This window comes from Protopterus annectens, chromosome 5.part0 (assembly GCF_019279795.1).
Source record: "Protopterus annectens isolate FY-2018-M chromosome 5.part0, PAN1.0, whole genome shotgun sequence".
Classification (NCBI taxonomy): Eukaryota; Metazoa; Chordata; order Ceratodontiformes; family Protopteridae; genus Protopterus; species Protopterus annectens.
This window is the reverse complement of record NC_056735.1, coordinates 136,955,599-136,968,422: the sequence shown is the minus strand read 5'-3', so window position 1 is coordinate 136,968,422 and position 12,824 is coordinate 136,955,599. Positions and strand designations below refer to the sequence as shown.

Below are 12,824 nucleotides of genomic sequence, written 5' to 3'. Positions count from 1 at the left end.
TCCCCTCTCACCCTCAAAAGGGCCCATAACCATACCAGAAGAATGTAGAGTCCCTGAAATCATAGACACTCAGGTTAAAACAGCCCTCTCCAAAGCCAAAAACACAGCATCATTGGGACTGGACGGTGTCCCAGGCTGCGTCCTACATGAGCTCAAAGACGAACTCACCCCTCACCTAAACACACTGTTCAAACTCATCCTCTCCACAGGCTACATACCCACAGAGTGGCACACAGCAACGGTTATTCCACTCCACAAAGATGGAGCCACAACAGACCCCGAGAACTATCGCCCTATAAACCTGACTACCTTGGTCTGCAAGGCTATGGAGCACATCATCATGGAACTCATTAACAGAGACATTGGGAACCTCCAAACACTGGACCCCACCCAGTTTGGCTTTAAGGGCAGATCATGCCTCCTAAACCTGGTGGACATCTTTGAGACAGTTACCAAGGCTGTAGATGAGGGAAAGGTGGTGCACACAGCCTACCTATACCTCGCTAAGGCCTTTGACACCATTCCCCATTCTAGTATTATAGACAAGCTCACCAGCCTGAACATAAACCCCTATTTCACAAGATGGGTTGCCAACTTGGTTCATGGACAAGAACCCACATGGTGAGAGTTGTGGGAGCTAGGTCCGTCTCTAAACCGTTTACAAGTGGTGTTCCCCAGGGCTCAGTCCTAGGACCCCTCCTGTTCGGCATATACTTCTCAGAGGTACAGGCAAGCACAGGAGGACTATGGCTGACCAAGTTCACAGACGACTGCAAACTAGGGGCTATAATTGACTCTCCGGCTGACACAGACATCCTCCAAAATGGTCTCACTGAGACGGATACCTGGTGTCAAAATCATGGCCTCAAGCTAAATGCCAAAAAGTGCACAGTCATCCCCTTTGGGAAAAACAAAGTACCCACAAACTACCACATAGGTGGTAGTCCCCTAAATATGGAAGACGTAATAAGGGATCTGGGAACCCAAGTAGACAGTAATCTCACCTTTGATTATCACATTGCCAAAGTGGTTAGAAAATCCTTCTACATGGCCCACCTAATCACAAAAGGGTTCGCATCCAGATCAAAAGAGGTCATTGTGCCCCTCTACTTATTACTCATCAGACCCATCTCAAGTACAATGCCCCATTTGGGATGTCCCTTACAAGACACCTGCAACAGCTGGAAAGACCACAGAAGTGTCTCACCAAGAGGATCACTGGCCTCAGACAGATGCCCTATGCAGCTCAACTGAAGAAACTCCAGTTGTACTTGGTTGCATACCGCCTACTCAGAGGTGATCTCTGCCTGACATACAAAGCCATGTCCAACCCAGAATTGATGGACATGCTCCACCTAAAGAAAACCTTATCCCCTCGAGCCACACGCTCTAGGGATCTAAACCTCACCACAACAGTAAATAGGACGTGCTGGAGGGATAGATTCCTATCCCAGAGACCTCCCATGCTTTGGAACAAGATCCCAGTCTACATTAGGCAGAGCTCCTCACTAACACTCTTCAAAAGAAACCTTGACGAGTGGATGGGAAACTGAAAGTTTACCTCAGGGATCACTTCAGTGGCTGGACAGAGGCACATGGAACTAATCTAAGGGGGCGGCGAAAGCCAACACATTCTGGCGGCTTATAAATGCCTTCGGGCAGATAGCCTAATACCCACCTATGAGAGAGTAAACCACACTAAATGATCCACTCATCATAGGGATTTCTTTCTGTCCCTGTAAAATGACATTAGGAAGGTGAGAGCATTGACTGTAAAACAAAGTAATTCTAGACATGGCAGCCTCTTTTCAGGTCATTTTGGGGTATAACAAATTAGAAAGTAATAGCTACCACTTTGATACAGAGACATTAGTATTATGGAAAATGTCAAGATTTGCTGAAAAACATGTTTTTCTCAGTTTTTGGGTGCGGTTCTCCCTTAAATGCTTCTGCCTTTCTAGGCCTAGTACAGTGGGTTGCTGTGTCAGCTAGTTTGTGGGTGTAGTGTACTGGCTCACCAGATTTGCAGTAGCAAGCACCGCCCAAAACCCTCCCCCGTTGTTGTACGTCATTTGGAAGTATTCAATATTCATCCGGTGTGAATGAATATTTATTCTGTTTCCGAACTGTGCAATGCCACAATTTGTTTTATATGCTAAACATTAAATGACAGCAGGTTTTGTGAACAGAGATTAGAAGTATGCCTGTAATCATATATCTGAAGTAGTTAACTTCATTTGTCCATCAACCTGTGGGTATCGGATTCATATCGGATCCGAGCCGGCAGCTTCAAACAGCTAAGATCCGAGCTCCAAGCTCCTCCCCCTTACCCATAATCCCCATGCTAACCCTTCCTGACCTCAAATCTTGTTTGCCGCGGTTCAGTCAGCAGATTTGAGCGAGCTTTCAGGCGTGGGTAGAACATATTCTATCAAGGGATTCGAGGCCCCAGGTCAAGGGATTCGAGGCCCCAGGCTTCTGCTACGGCTCCACCCTGCACTCCCTCTCAGACGGGCCTACCTTCCATCACCTGGCCCCAGGGACAGCCTGCGCCTACATCCCAGGTAGTTCCTTTGGGGGAACAAGATGTGGTTGGTGAGGCCTCCTCGGACAGCCCTCCCGAGGAAGTTCCTCACAAACGTAAGTGCAAGAGGAGGAACTTGGACTCACCTGAGTCCTTGACAACAGACACAGATTTAGAGGAAGGGGAAGGTTCCCCAAGGTCACCCCCCAAAGACGTCTCCTTCGGAGACATCATGGAAATGCTTCAAATTAGAGGGGGGTGGTCTGCCCAAAAACCTTCCTCACATGAGTCTGTGTTTCTGGAGGCGTTTGACGCAGGCCCATCTGCCTCTTGGGTGTCCCCTCCCGCCGACCCCCTGGTAGACCTGATTACTACCAGGGCATGGAAGGAGCCGGACACTGTGGAGCCCATCTCCAAGAGGCCTGATAAAATTCTTAGTTCCCCCTTCTGATAGGACATGTTGGAGCAAGGGTGCTCCTGTAGATGCCATGTTGGTGGTGGCCGCCACTAAAAAGGAACTGGCCCAGGAGAGTTCCTCGGTCCATCCTCCAGACAAGGAGTCTCGGATGATGGACCATTTGGGGAAGCGGATGTTCGCTTCAGCCACCTTCTCTGTAAGATCGCTGAATTATATGGCACACGTGATACGACTCCAGTGGGATCTCATCAAAGAATATGCCAGGTCGCCCCCAGAGTCCATGTCGGCCGAGGATAAGAAAGTATTCTCTACCCTAATGGCCACTCTCAAATCCATTTCTAACACCTCTATACGGATCCTCTCCCATGCCACGGAAGGGGCCGCTAGAGCTAGCGGAGTGGGCATTGTCTTACGACGGCATGCTTGGTTCCGCCATTGCGATTTTGCGGAACCCTTCAAGGTGTCCTTCGCTAATGCCCCGTTTGATGGTTCTTCGCTCTTTGGCAAGGCCGTACGCAACACACTGGTCCAGAGCGAGAAAGATGGGAAGATATTGTCTGCCGTCAGAGTCCGCTTCTCTGCTCCCCAGAGGTCCTTCTCTAGGAACCAAAAGGGACAAAAGAAGATGTGGTTCCGGAAATCTCAACAGTCCCGTTTTGCTCCGGACCCCTTGTCCTTCAGAGGCAGAGGAGGACAAGGTGGACGCCGGCCCAGAGGCAGAGGGGGACCGAAGAATTTCGGGTCGAGAGAACCCTTTTCTGATCGGCCCGCGCAGCAACCCTGAAGGGTTACCCAACTGCTCCACTCTGGAGGCAGTCGGGGGGGCGTTTCTCGAGGCACCTAGCAATGTGGGAGTCCATTACAACAGATCACTGGGTGCTGCGGATCATATCCAGAGGTTACAAGATTCCCTTTCTCAATCTTCCTCCGAAACCCCGGAGCCTCCCTGATGTCCCACCCAATCAAAGGGAGGCAGCAGCTGCTAGAAGAAAGAGCAATCCAGCACGTCCCCCCAGACCAATCCAGATCAGGCTTTTACTCCAGGTTCTTTTTGGTGCCAAAATGATGGGGGACTTGAGACCAATCCTCGATCTATCCTTTCTAAACTTGTCAGTGGTCAAAGAGAAGTTCCAGATGGTCACCATTCAATCCATTCTCCCACTCCTGCAGGAGAATGACTGGATGTGCTCCATAGACCTCAAGGACGCGTACTACCACATTCTGATGGACAGGCGATCTAGAAGGTTTCTCCGCTTCCGCCTAGGAGCCAGCCACTACCAGTTCAGGGTCCTTCCCTTTGGTCTCACCACAGCCCCCAGGGTGTTCACCAAATTATTAGCAGTGGTAGCGCACTACTTGAGACTTCAGGGAATACAGGTCTCTCCATACCTAGACAACTGGCTCCTGTCCGCCCCCACAAGGTATCTACTGTGCTCAGCCAGAGATTATTTCCGCCATCTGGCCTCCCGACTGGGAATCACAATCAATGTCAAAAAATCTTCTCTTCAACCAACCCAGTTCTTAGACTTCATTGGAGCCAGATTGAACATGAACCTTTTCCAAGTCTTTTTGACTCCGGACCGACTTCGGACCCTGAAGCTCCACATGCTAGCCCTTCTAAACTACCCGGCTCCTCCAGTGGAATTGGTCTTGAGGGCTCTAGGCTCCATGGCGGCAACTATCAACCTGCTACCCTTAGCACGCCTGAACATGAGGGTACTAAAGTGGACTCTACAGGTTCAGTCGTCCATCCTGCAACATCCACTGAATTCACCCATTCCCCTCAGCAGGGTTTGCAAGAAAGCCCTACTCTGGTTCTCCAGTCTCTGGTCCTCCAGAAAGGGTGTCCCTTCTCTATGTCCCCCCCTCTAACTACAGTGACCACGGACGCTTCTTGCCTGGGGTGGGGTGGGGGCACTGTATGGGCAGAACCGTCCAAGGCACGTGGACCCAATCGGAGACCTTATTGCACATCAGTGTCCTAGAGATGAGAGCGGCGGTGCTTGCGTTGCAAGCACTCCAGGCCCTTCTTCCCTTGGGGACTATTGCAATTCAGACAGACAACATGTCAGTCATCTGGTATATCAACAAATAAGGGGGAACCAGATCCTACCCACTTTGTCGAGAGGCCATGAGAGTTTGGGAATGGGTGATCTCCACCAACCGCTTTCTCATAGCAACGCACATTCCGGGCAGGTCGAACATCTTGGCAGACAGGTTGAGTCGAACTATCCTTTCACCGTACGAGTGGTCTCTGAACCCGAGAGTAGCGAAGCAAATTTTCCTCAAATGGGGTCAACCTTGCTGCGATCTCTTCGCGTCTCCTTCAAACGCAAAGTGCAGCGACTACTTCGCTCTAATTCCCCCACCAGGGGAATCCCCCAGAGACGCTCTGGTGCATGTTTGGCTATCCAGTCTACTTTGTTTATCCACCTCTTCCCCTAATGCTAAAATTCTTGCAGAAAGCACGTCGGTTGGGGAGCAGAGTGATCCTCATAGCCCCATTCTGGCCTTGTCAAGCATGGTTCCCTTGCCCTATGGTCTCACCTAGTGAACCCCCCATGGGTTCTAGATCCCACTCCGGATCCGATCTCTCACCCACTAGGGTTGACAATCCCAAACCTGGACAACCTCAAGCTCACAGCTTGGCTGATCCCGTTCCAGTGATAGCTAGGACTCCCGGTATCTCATCTGTCAAGGCTATTTTAGTAGCCGCTCATAAGCCTTCTACGAGGAAGATTTATAATAGCAAATGGAAACGTTTTTCTATTTCGGCGGAGCACAGAAACTTAGTTCCCTTTACAGCTCCGTTACCAGCAGTGCTAGAATTCTTATCAACCTTATTCGACCAGGGTGCTAGCTCCTCTACGGTCAAAGTCCAGTTAGCTGCAATCTCTCACTGTCATGTGGGAAGTGATCTCGGCCCCCTGGCCTCTTCCAAGTTATGTAAGACCTTTTTAAAAGGCACTTTCCTCTTGAGACCCCCTGTTAAAGATCCAGTTCCTCCATGGGATTTAACTCTTGTTCTCCAATCTCTGACAGCTCCCCCGTTCGAACCTGCAGCCTCGGTGGATCTAAAATTCTTATCTTGGAAGACGGCCTTTCTTATTGCCATCACCTCGGCCAGAAGGGTTTTGGAACTTCAAGCCCTTTGTGCCAAACCGCCATACTTAGTTTTTCATAAAGATAGAGTTTCCCTCAGGACCAATCCTTCCTTTTTGCCCAAGGTCACGTCGGAACCCAACATCAACCAAGCCATTAATTTACCAGTATTCTTTCCAAATTACCAGAACAAAGGTGAATATAAGTTGCATTCCCTGGACGTACAGAGGCAGTTAAGATTTTACCTGCACAGGACCACTGGTCACAGGAAATCTGACCAACTCTTTGTATCCTTTGCAAAACCCTCTTTGGGAAAACCAGTATCAAAAGTTACATTGTCCAGATGGATTTCCCAATGTATCCTGCTTGCATATCAAAGTTCTGGTCGACCTGAACCTGAAGGAGTCCACGCCCATTCTACTCGATCAATTTCTATCTCTGCTGCTTTTTGGTCCAGAGTTTCCTTGGATGACATTTGTTCAGCAGCCACTTGGGCTTCATCTCATACGTTCATTAATCATTACAAGTTGGACATAATTTCCAGAGGGAGAGCATCCTTCAGCTCTGCAGTGCTCTGGAATATCCTTCCATGAGGACCTTCCATGGTTTGTGTAGCCGGGGACTCTGTCCCACAGGTTGATGGACAATTGAAGTTAACTACTTCAGATAAAGAAGTTATGTACTCACCATAACATTCCATCTGAGTAGGTAATCTTCATTTGTCAGCAACCCCCTCCATCCCCCTGACCTATAGTGCGTACTAGAAGATTCCTAGCCCTTGTTTCCAGATAACCTTGGGTTAGGATTTGGAGCTGATTTCTGTGTTGTAATACTCTGTGTTACTAAGCAAACTCGATCTGAGGTCAGGAAGGGTTAGCAGGGGATTATGGGTAAGGGGAGGAGCTTTGAGCTTGGATCTTAGCTGTTTGAAGCTGCCGGCTTGGATCTGATATGGATCCGATACCCACAGGTTGCTGACAAATGAAGATTACCTACTCAGATGAAACGTTATGGTGAGTACATAACTTCTTTTTATATCTGTATATTTATTCTGTTTAGGAGAGAACTGTATGATGCCACAATACTGTATGATGCCGCAAGACTTGCATAACAAACACAAGCACGCAGGTACCTAAAATAACCACTGGCCTAGTATCATTCTATGAACCTATATGCATACATTGGGGTTATCATTAAACCTGAAGGCATGATAAGTCCTACTTACAGCTGGAGCCTTTCTCCCTGTGACCCTAATGAAAATGAGACTTACATAACAAATACAAGCACACAAGTAAATAAAATGAAAACAAAGAATGAAATTTAAGCAAGAGTTCCTAACCAAGGTCTTGGCATAAAAGGACCAAATACCCCGCTATATAAAGGCAGTGAAGAAAACCTTGTAGCTCGGTCAAATGCGCTGAATATTAAAAAACGATCTGAAGTAGTTACTTCATTTGATCTGCAACCTGTGGGAGTCGGATCCGACCTCGGATCTGAACCGGCAGCTTTCCAAGCTTCAAGATCCGAGCTCCTAGCTCCTCCCCCCTACCCATAATCCCTTACTACCAACCACATTACCTCAGATCGGTTATTTTGCCCTATAAGCTAAAGACGGAGAAGAAATTCTCCAAAGGACAATACCTTACCGAGGTTCGGGGGATGGCAAGGGGGGTCGGTTGCAGACAAATGAAGTATCTACTCAGATGGAACGTTATGGAGAGTACATAACTTCTTTATCTGAAGTAGTTACTTCATTTGATCTGCAACCTGTGGGACAGAGTCCCCAGCTTACCTAAAGGCCCTGGGTGGTCCCTACGGAAGGATATTCCGAAGCACCGCGGAGCCAAAGGGAGCCCTACTTCTGGAAATCATGTCCAGCTTGTAATGAGAAATGAACGTATGGGAAGAAGACCAGGTAGCTGCTGAACAGATATCGTCTACTGGAACTCTAGCCCAAAAAGCTGTTGAGGTAGCCACAGATCTAGTAGAATGTGCCCGAACTACAACCGGAGCTGGCTTCCCAGCTGAAATGTATGCTTGTCTGATACATTGAGAGATCCAATTTGCTATGGCAGAACATATCCTAGAATGAGAGAATTGTGACATAAAGATATGGGAGATCACAAAGTCTGATTTTATATCATTAAAATGAATGCACAATAAATTACTGGACATTATCCTTGATAAGTCGCCTTGTCATGTAGTCTTGTTTTATTATATATTTTTTCCAATCATTATTGCAGTTCAAACTGATTTTAAATGTGTTTTCTGTAGAAGAGTTTTTCACATGTTTTCATTTTGTCTAAAATTCAGCTTCAAAGGCCAAAAAAACATCACAGTTTTCTGGGAAAATTATTGTTAAAGCAAAAGAAAAATCCTACTCAAAACTTGAAATTCCTTATCAAGTGGAAGTGTTAGAAGGGTAAGTGTGGAAACTATGTATACAGTTATGTTTTGAGTTGCTTCTTTGTCTGCAGGATTTTTTTTTTTTTTTTTTACTATGTGGTGCATGACTTAGTGTAACAGAAAGTGCAGGATTAAACAGCAGCAGTTGTGTATTGTTATGGTGAGCAGTACACTGAGATTTAATTTTTGTCTAAGGAATGCAAGTTGGAGAAGAATGTAATGTTGCCCATGAATATTGTTTCATTTTGAGTACCAGCCAGATATGAAATGGCTCAGCCTTCAGGAACTTTGAAGGCTCAAAAAAACAGCATTATAGATCAGGAGGGAATTTGAAAAGTAAAGGGAATATTTCAGCATTAAGTAAGTGTCATTTGAAAATTTCTGTCATTTCTTATGCAAAGGTGCAGCCAGGCTTACTCTTTGTACTCTATTGAGTAGATTTTTATGGGCAATGTTTACAAAATCAAGGCTTTTCCAGGCCATATTATGTCTGTCCAAATTTAGGTCTGCAACAGGTATGTAGTTTGCTAACAGAGAGGGCTACTGAGCTAAAAACGATATATTTAACAATATAGTTTTAGAGGGAACAGATGAAAATGATGCTTATATTTATTAAGTGCTTGGGAGGACAACATTTTGAGAGGTGTGTCCATTTTTTTTAATGCCGCGTGGCTGGGGAGCAGTATTTAGAGTTTGCGAGTACAAAATAAAGCTCCCTGGCTTACATCCCTGTTCTTATAATCATCTTAAATCAATTGTATATACTGCTTTGATACAAATTGTGGCAAAAAAAAAAAAAGGAATCCTTGAGTGCTTGAGATATTGTTGCCCTTTTCATAGGTGTATACTAGGCTAATGGCCCTGGACCCTTTACAAGCCTTGCCCCAAAAAATTGCCCAGGCACTGTGTCACCTGATGTTAGTTCACAGTGTCCCTATCCAGTAGGGCAACTGGAATGATCCCTGGAGTGAACTTTCTGTTATCCATCCGCTCGTCAAGATTTCTCTTGAAAACGGCCATCGAGGTGCTCTGCTTGACATGAATGGGAAGCTTATTCCAGAGTATGGGCAGTCTTTGGGAGATGAACCTGTCCCTCGAGCATGTTCTGTTAATTGTGGTAATGAGGTTGTGATCTCTGGAGTGTGGGGCATGGGGGGATTGGGATTTCTTTAGGTGTAGCATTTCAGGTAGGGTTGGGTTGGACATGGCTTTGTAAGTCAAGCTGAGATCACCTCTAAGTAGGCGATGAGACTGAGAACAGCTGAAGTTTCTTGAGTCTGTACCTGTAGGACATGTGTTTAAGGCCTAGGATCCTTTTTGTTAGGTACTTTTGTGGCCTCTCCAGCTGTTGCAGATGTGTGGTCAGGTACATGCCAAATGAGGCATTATATTCGATGATTGGTCTAATGAGGGATGAGGAGAGAGGGATGATGACCTCTTTCTTCCTGAATGTGAAACCTTTGATTATAAGATGTGCCACGTAGAAGGGCTTTCTGACCACAGTGGCAGTGTGGTGGTCGAAGGTGAGGTGGCTGTCGACCAGGGTGCCCAGATCTCTTATGGCCCCTTCAGTGTTCAATGGGCTCTCATCAACATGGTAATTCACGGGAACTGAGTTTTTTCCATAGGGGATGATAATGCATTTTTTGGCGTTAAGCTTCAGGCCATGGTTCCGACACCGGTCACTCGTCTCAGAGAAGCCTTTTTTGTAGGATGTCTGCATCACTTGGAGAGTTGATAATGACTCCTAGCTTGCAGTAATCAGTGAACTTGGTCAGCCAGAGTCCTTCTTTGTTGGCCTGGACTTCTGAGAAGTAGATGCCGAACAGGAGAGGCCCCAGGACCGAGCCTTGTGGGACTCAACTTGTGACTGGTCGACAGTCTGACTTGGAATCCGCACCTTTCACTTTGTGGGCTTTACATATGTAAAACCCAAAGTTCCTGCTCACCTGGTGCTGCAAACTCTGGGGACCATGGCAGCAACTGTAACCTTAGTACCCCTATCAAGGTATCACATGAGGCTGGTTCAGTAGATCTGGGTGTCACAATGGTCGATTCTAACACATCCAATGTCTTACCCAATCCTAATAAATTACTGCAAAAAGTATTTTTCTTGGTGGATGAAGCCGGAAGAAAGCCTGTGGGGGTTGCACCTTTTCTCCCTCCCACCCAAAGCCATAGTGACCATGGGTGCTTCCCAGATGGGGTGGGGGTGGGGCATTATATGGGAAAGACTGTTCAAATCAAACCCTGTAAAAGGCCAAGCTGCATATCAACATCCGAGAATTGAGGGCAGTGCTTTTAGCACTGCAAGCATTCCAGTCTGTCCTTCCTTTGGGGACAGTTGCAATTCAGTCAGACAACATGTCGGTGGTTTGGTATCAACAAACAAGGGGGAAGCTCTAAGAATTTCGCAATGGGCTGTTGCTTCCAACAACTTTCTGGTAGCAATGGATATCATGGGGAAATCCACCCTGATTGCGGACAAGTTGAGCAGATGCATTCTCCTGCCTTACAAGTGGTCTCTCAAGCACAACATAGGGATGAAGATATTTCGTCTTTGGGGCCAGCCATGGTGCGACCTGTTCACCTATTTGATAAACAACAAATGCAGCAGCTACTTTGCCCTAGTCCCTGAGAGACTCTCTTTTCCTTGATTGGTTCCCGGGACTTCTTTATACCTTTCCTCCTGTCCCACTGATTCCCAAGTTTTTGAGGAAAGTGCAAAGGTTGAGAAACAGAGTAATTCTCATTGCACCCTATTGGCCCCACCAAGTCTGGTTCCCCTTTCTTTGGCCTTATCTGGTTCACGTCCCTTGGACTCTGGACCCAGCTCCAGACCTGCTGTCTCACCCTCAGAGCTTGGTGCTTCCCAATCTCCAAAATCTCAAGCTGATGGCTTGATATCTTCACTTCCAGTAATTGCCAGGCAAAATAACGTATCCTCTTCAGTAAAAAGGATTCTTCTGGCTTCCCATAAACCGTCCCACAGAAAGCTTTACCAAAGCCAATGGAAAAGATTTCGATTTGGTCTTGTACAAACAGCATAGACCCCTTCTGAGCTCCAGTTGATTGATAAAGCTGTAGAATATTTAGTGACCTTATTTGAATCAGGAGTCTCTACTTCCACAATTAAGGTTCATTTAGCTGCTATTTCTAATTTTCATGACTGGACTTGATGATCGTTCCGTAATGTCTCATCGTTTATGCCAAATTTTTCTTAAAGGCAGTTTACATTTACAACCCCCATTCAGAGATCCTGTAGCACCATGAGATTTGACCTTAGACTTACAAAGCCTAGTTCGACAGTCATTTGAGACAGCAGCTACTTGCGACCTCAGGTTTTTGACCTGGAAAACCATCTTCCTAGTAGCTATCATGTGTTCTAGAATTCCCGAGTTACAAGCTTTATGGGTGAAACATCCTTACATCATTTTTTACAAGGAGAGAGTCTCGCTAAGAACCAATTCGTCCTTCCTTCCCAAAGTGGTATCATAATCTAATATTAACCAGTCTGTAGACTTGCCAGTTTTCTTTCCTAATTTTTCAAAGGTGAATACTGTTTGCATCTGCTGGATGTCCACAGACAATTACGTTTTTACTTGAACGGAACAAAATCTTCTAAAAAATCAGAACAGTTATTTCTACCCTGTTCAGGCCCCAGATTTGCGCAAACCTGTTTCAAAGATTACCTTATCAAAATGGCTCAGTGACTGTTACCTTTGTCTAAAATCAAATTAAACACAAACTGCCTACTACTGTTAGGGCGCATTCTACCAGATCTGTTTCCACTTCAGTGGTCTTTCATTCCAAGGCCTCTATGAAAGAAATATGTGCAGCAGCAACATGGGCTACTCCTTATACCTTTATCAGTCATTGCAAATTAGACATGTTCTCCAGGGGAGAGTATCCTTTGGCTCTACAGTACTCAGGAACATCCTTCCTTAGGGATGCCCAGGTTCAAAAGTAGCTGGGGACTCTGTCCCATCAGTCAAGAATGAATGAAGACTGACAACATGAGATCAAGAAGTTATGTCCTTACCATAACTTTCCATCTGTGTTGTTGATCTTCATTCTTGACATCCCAACCTCCTGCCCCCTCCAAGAGACTTCTGGAGGATCGAACCTAGTCCTGGAATGCTGTAGGGTTATACCTTAGACAGGGCTTCTGTATTTTCTCTACTTCTCTGCAAACTCAATCTGAGGTAATGGAAAGAGGGGCATTGTGGGTAGAGCCTTAGCTCGAGAGTTTTTTTAGCTGGCACGAGCTATGTACAATGGCCAAGTCAGTTCCAAGGGGTCAGAACAGAATCCATCAGTCAAGAATGAATGAAGATCAACAACACGGAAAGTTATGGTAAGGACGTAACTTCT

General features: G+C 46.3%; 1 protein-coding gene across 2 annotated transcripts in view; it reads left to right on the top strand.

The window, feature by feature from the left end:
• TMEM131 (transmembrane protein 131) overlaps positions 1 to 12,824 on the top strand; it is a 3,850,119-nt gene that overhangs the window by 2,559,567 nt on the left and 1,277,728 nt on the right. For both annotated transcript variants that reach the window (XM_044072169.1, XM_044072168.1), the window contains exon 13: positions 8,358 to 8,466. In XM_044072169.1, the coding sequence (XP_043928104.1) occupies positions 8,358 to 8,466 (109 nt within the window). The remainder of the gene's footprint in view (positions 1 to 8,357; positions 8,467 to 12,824) is intronic.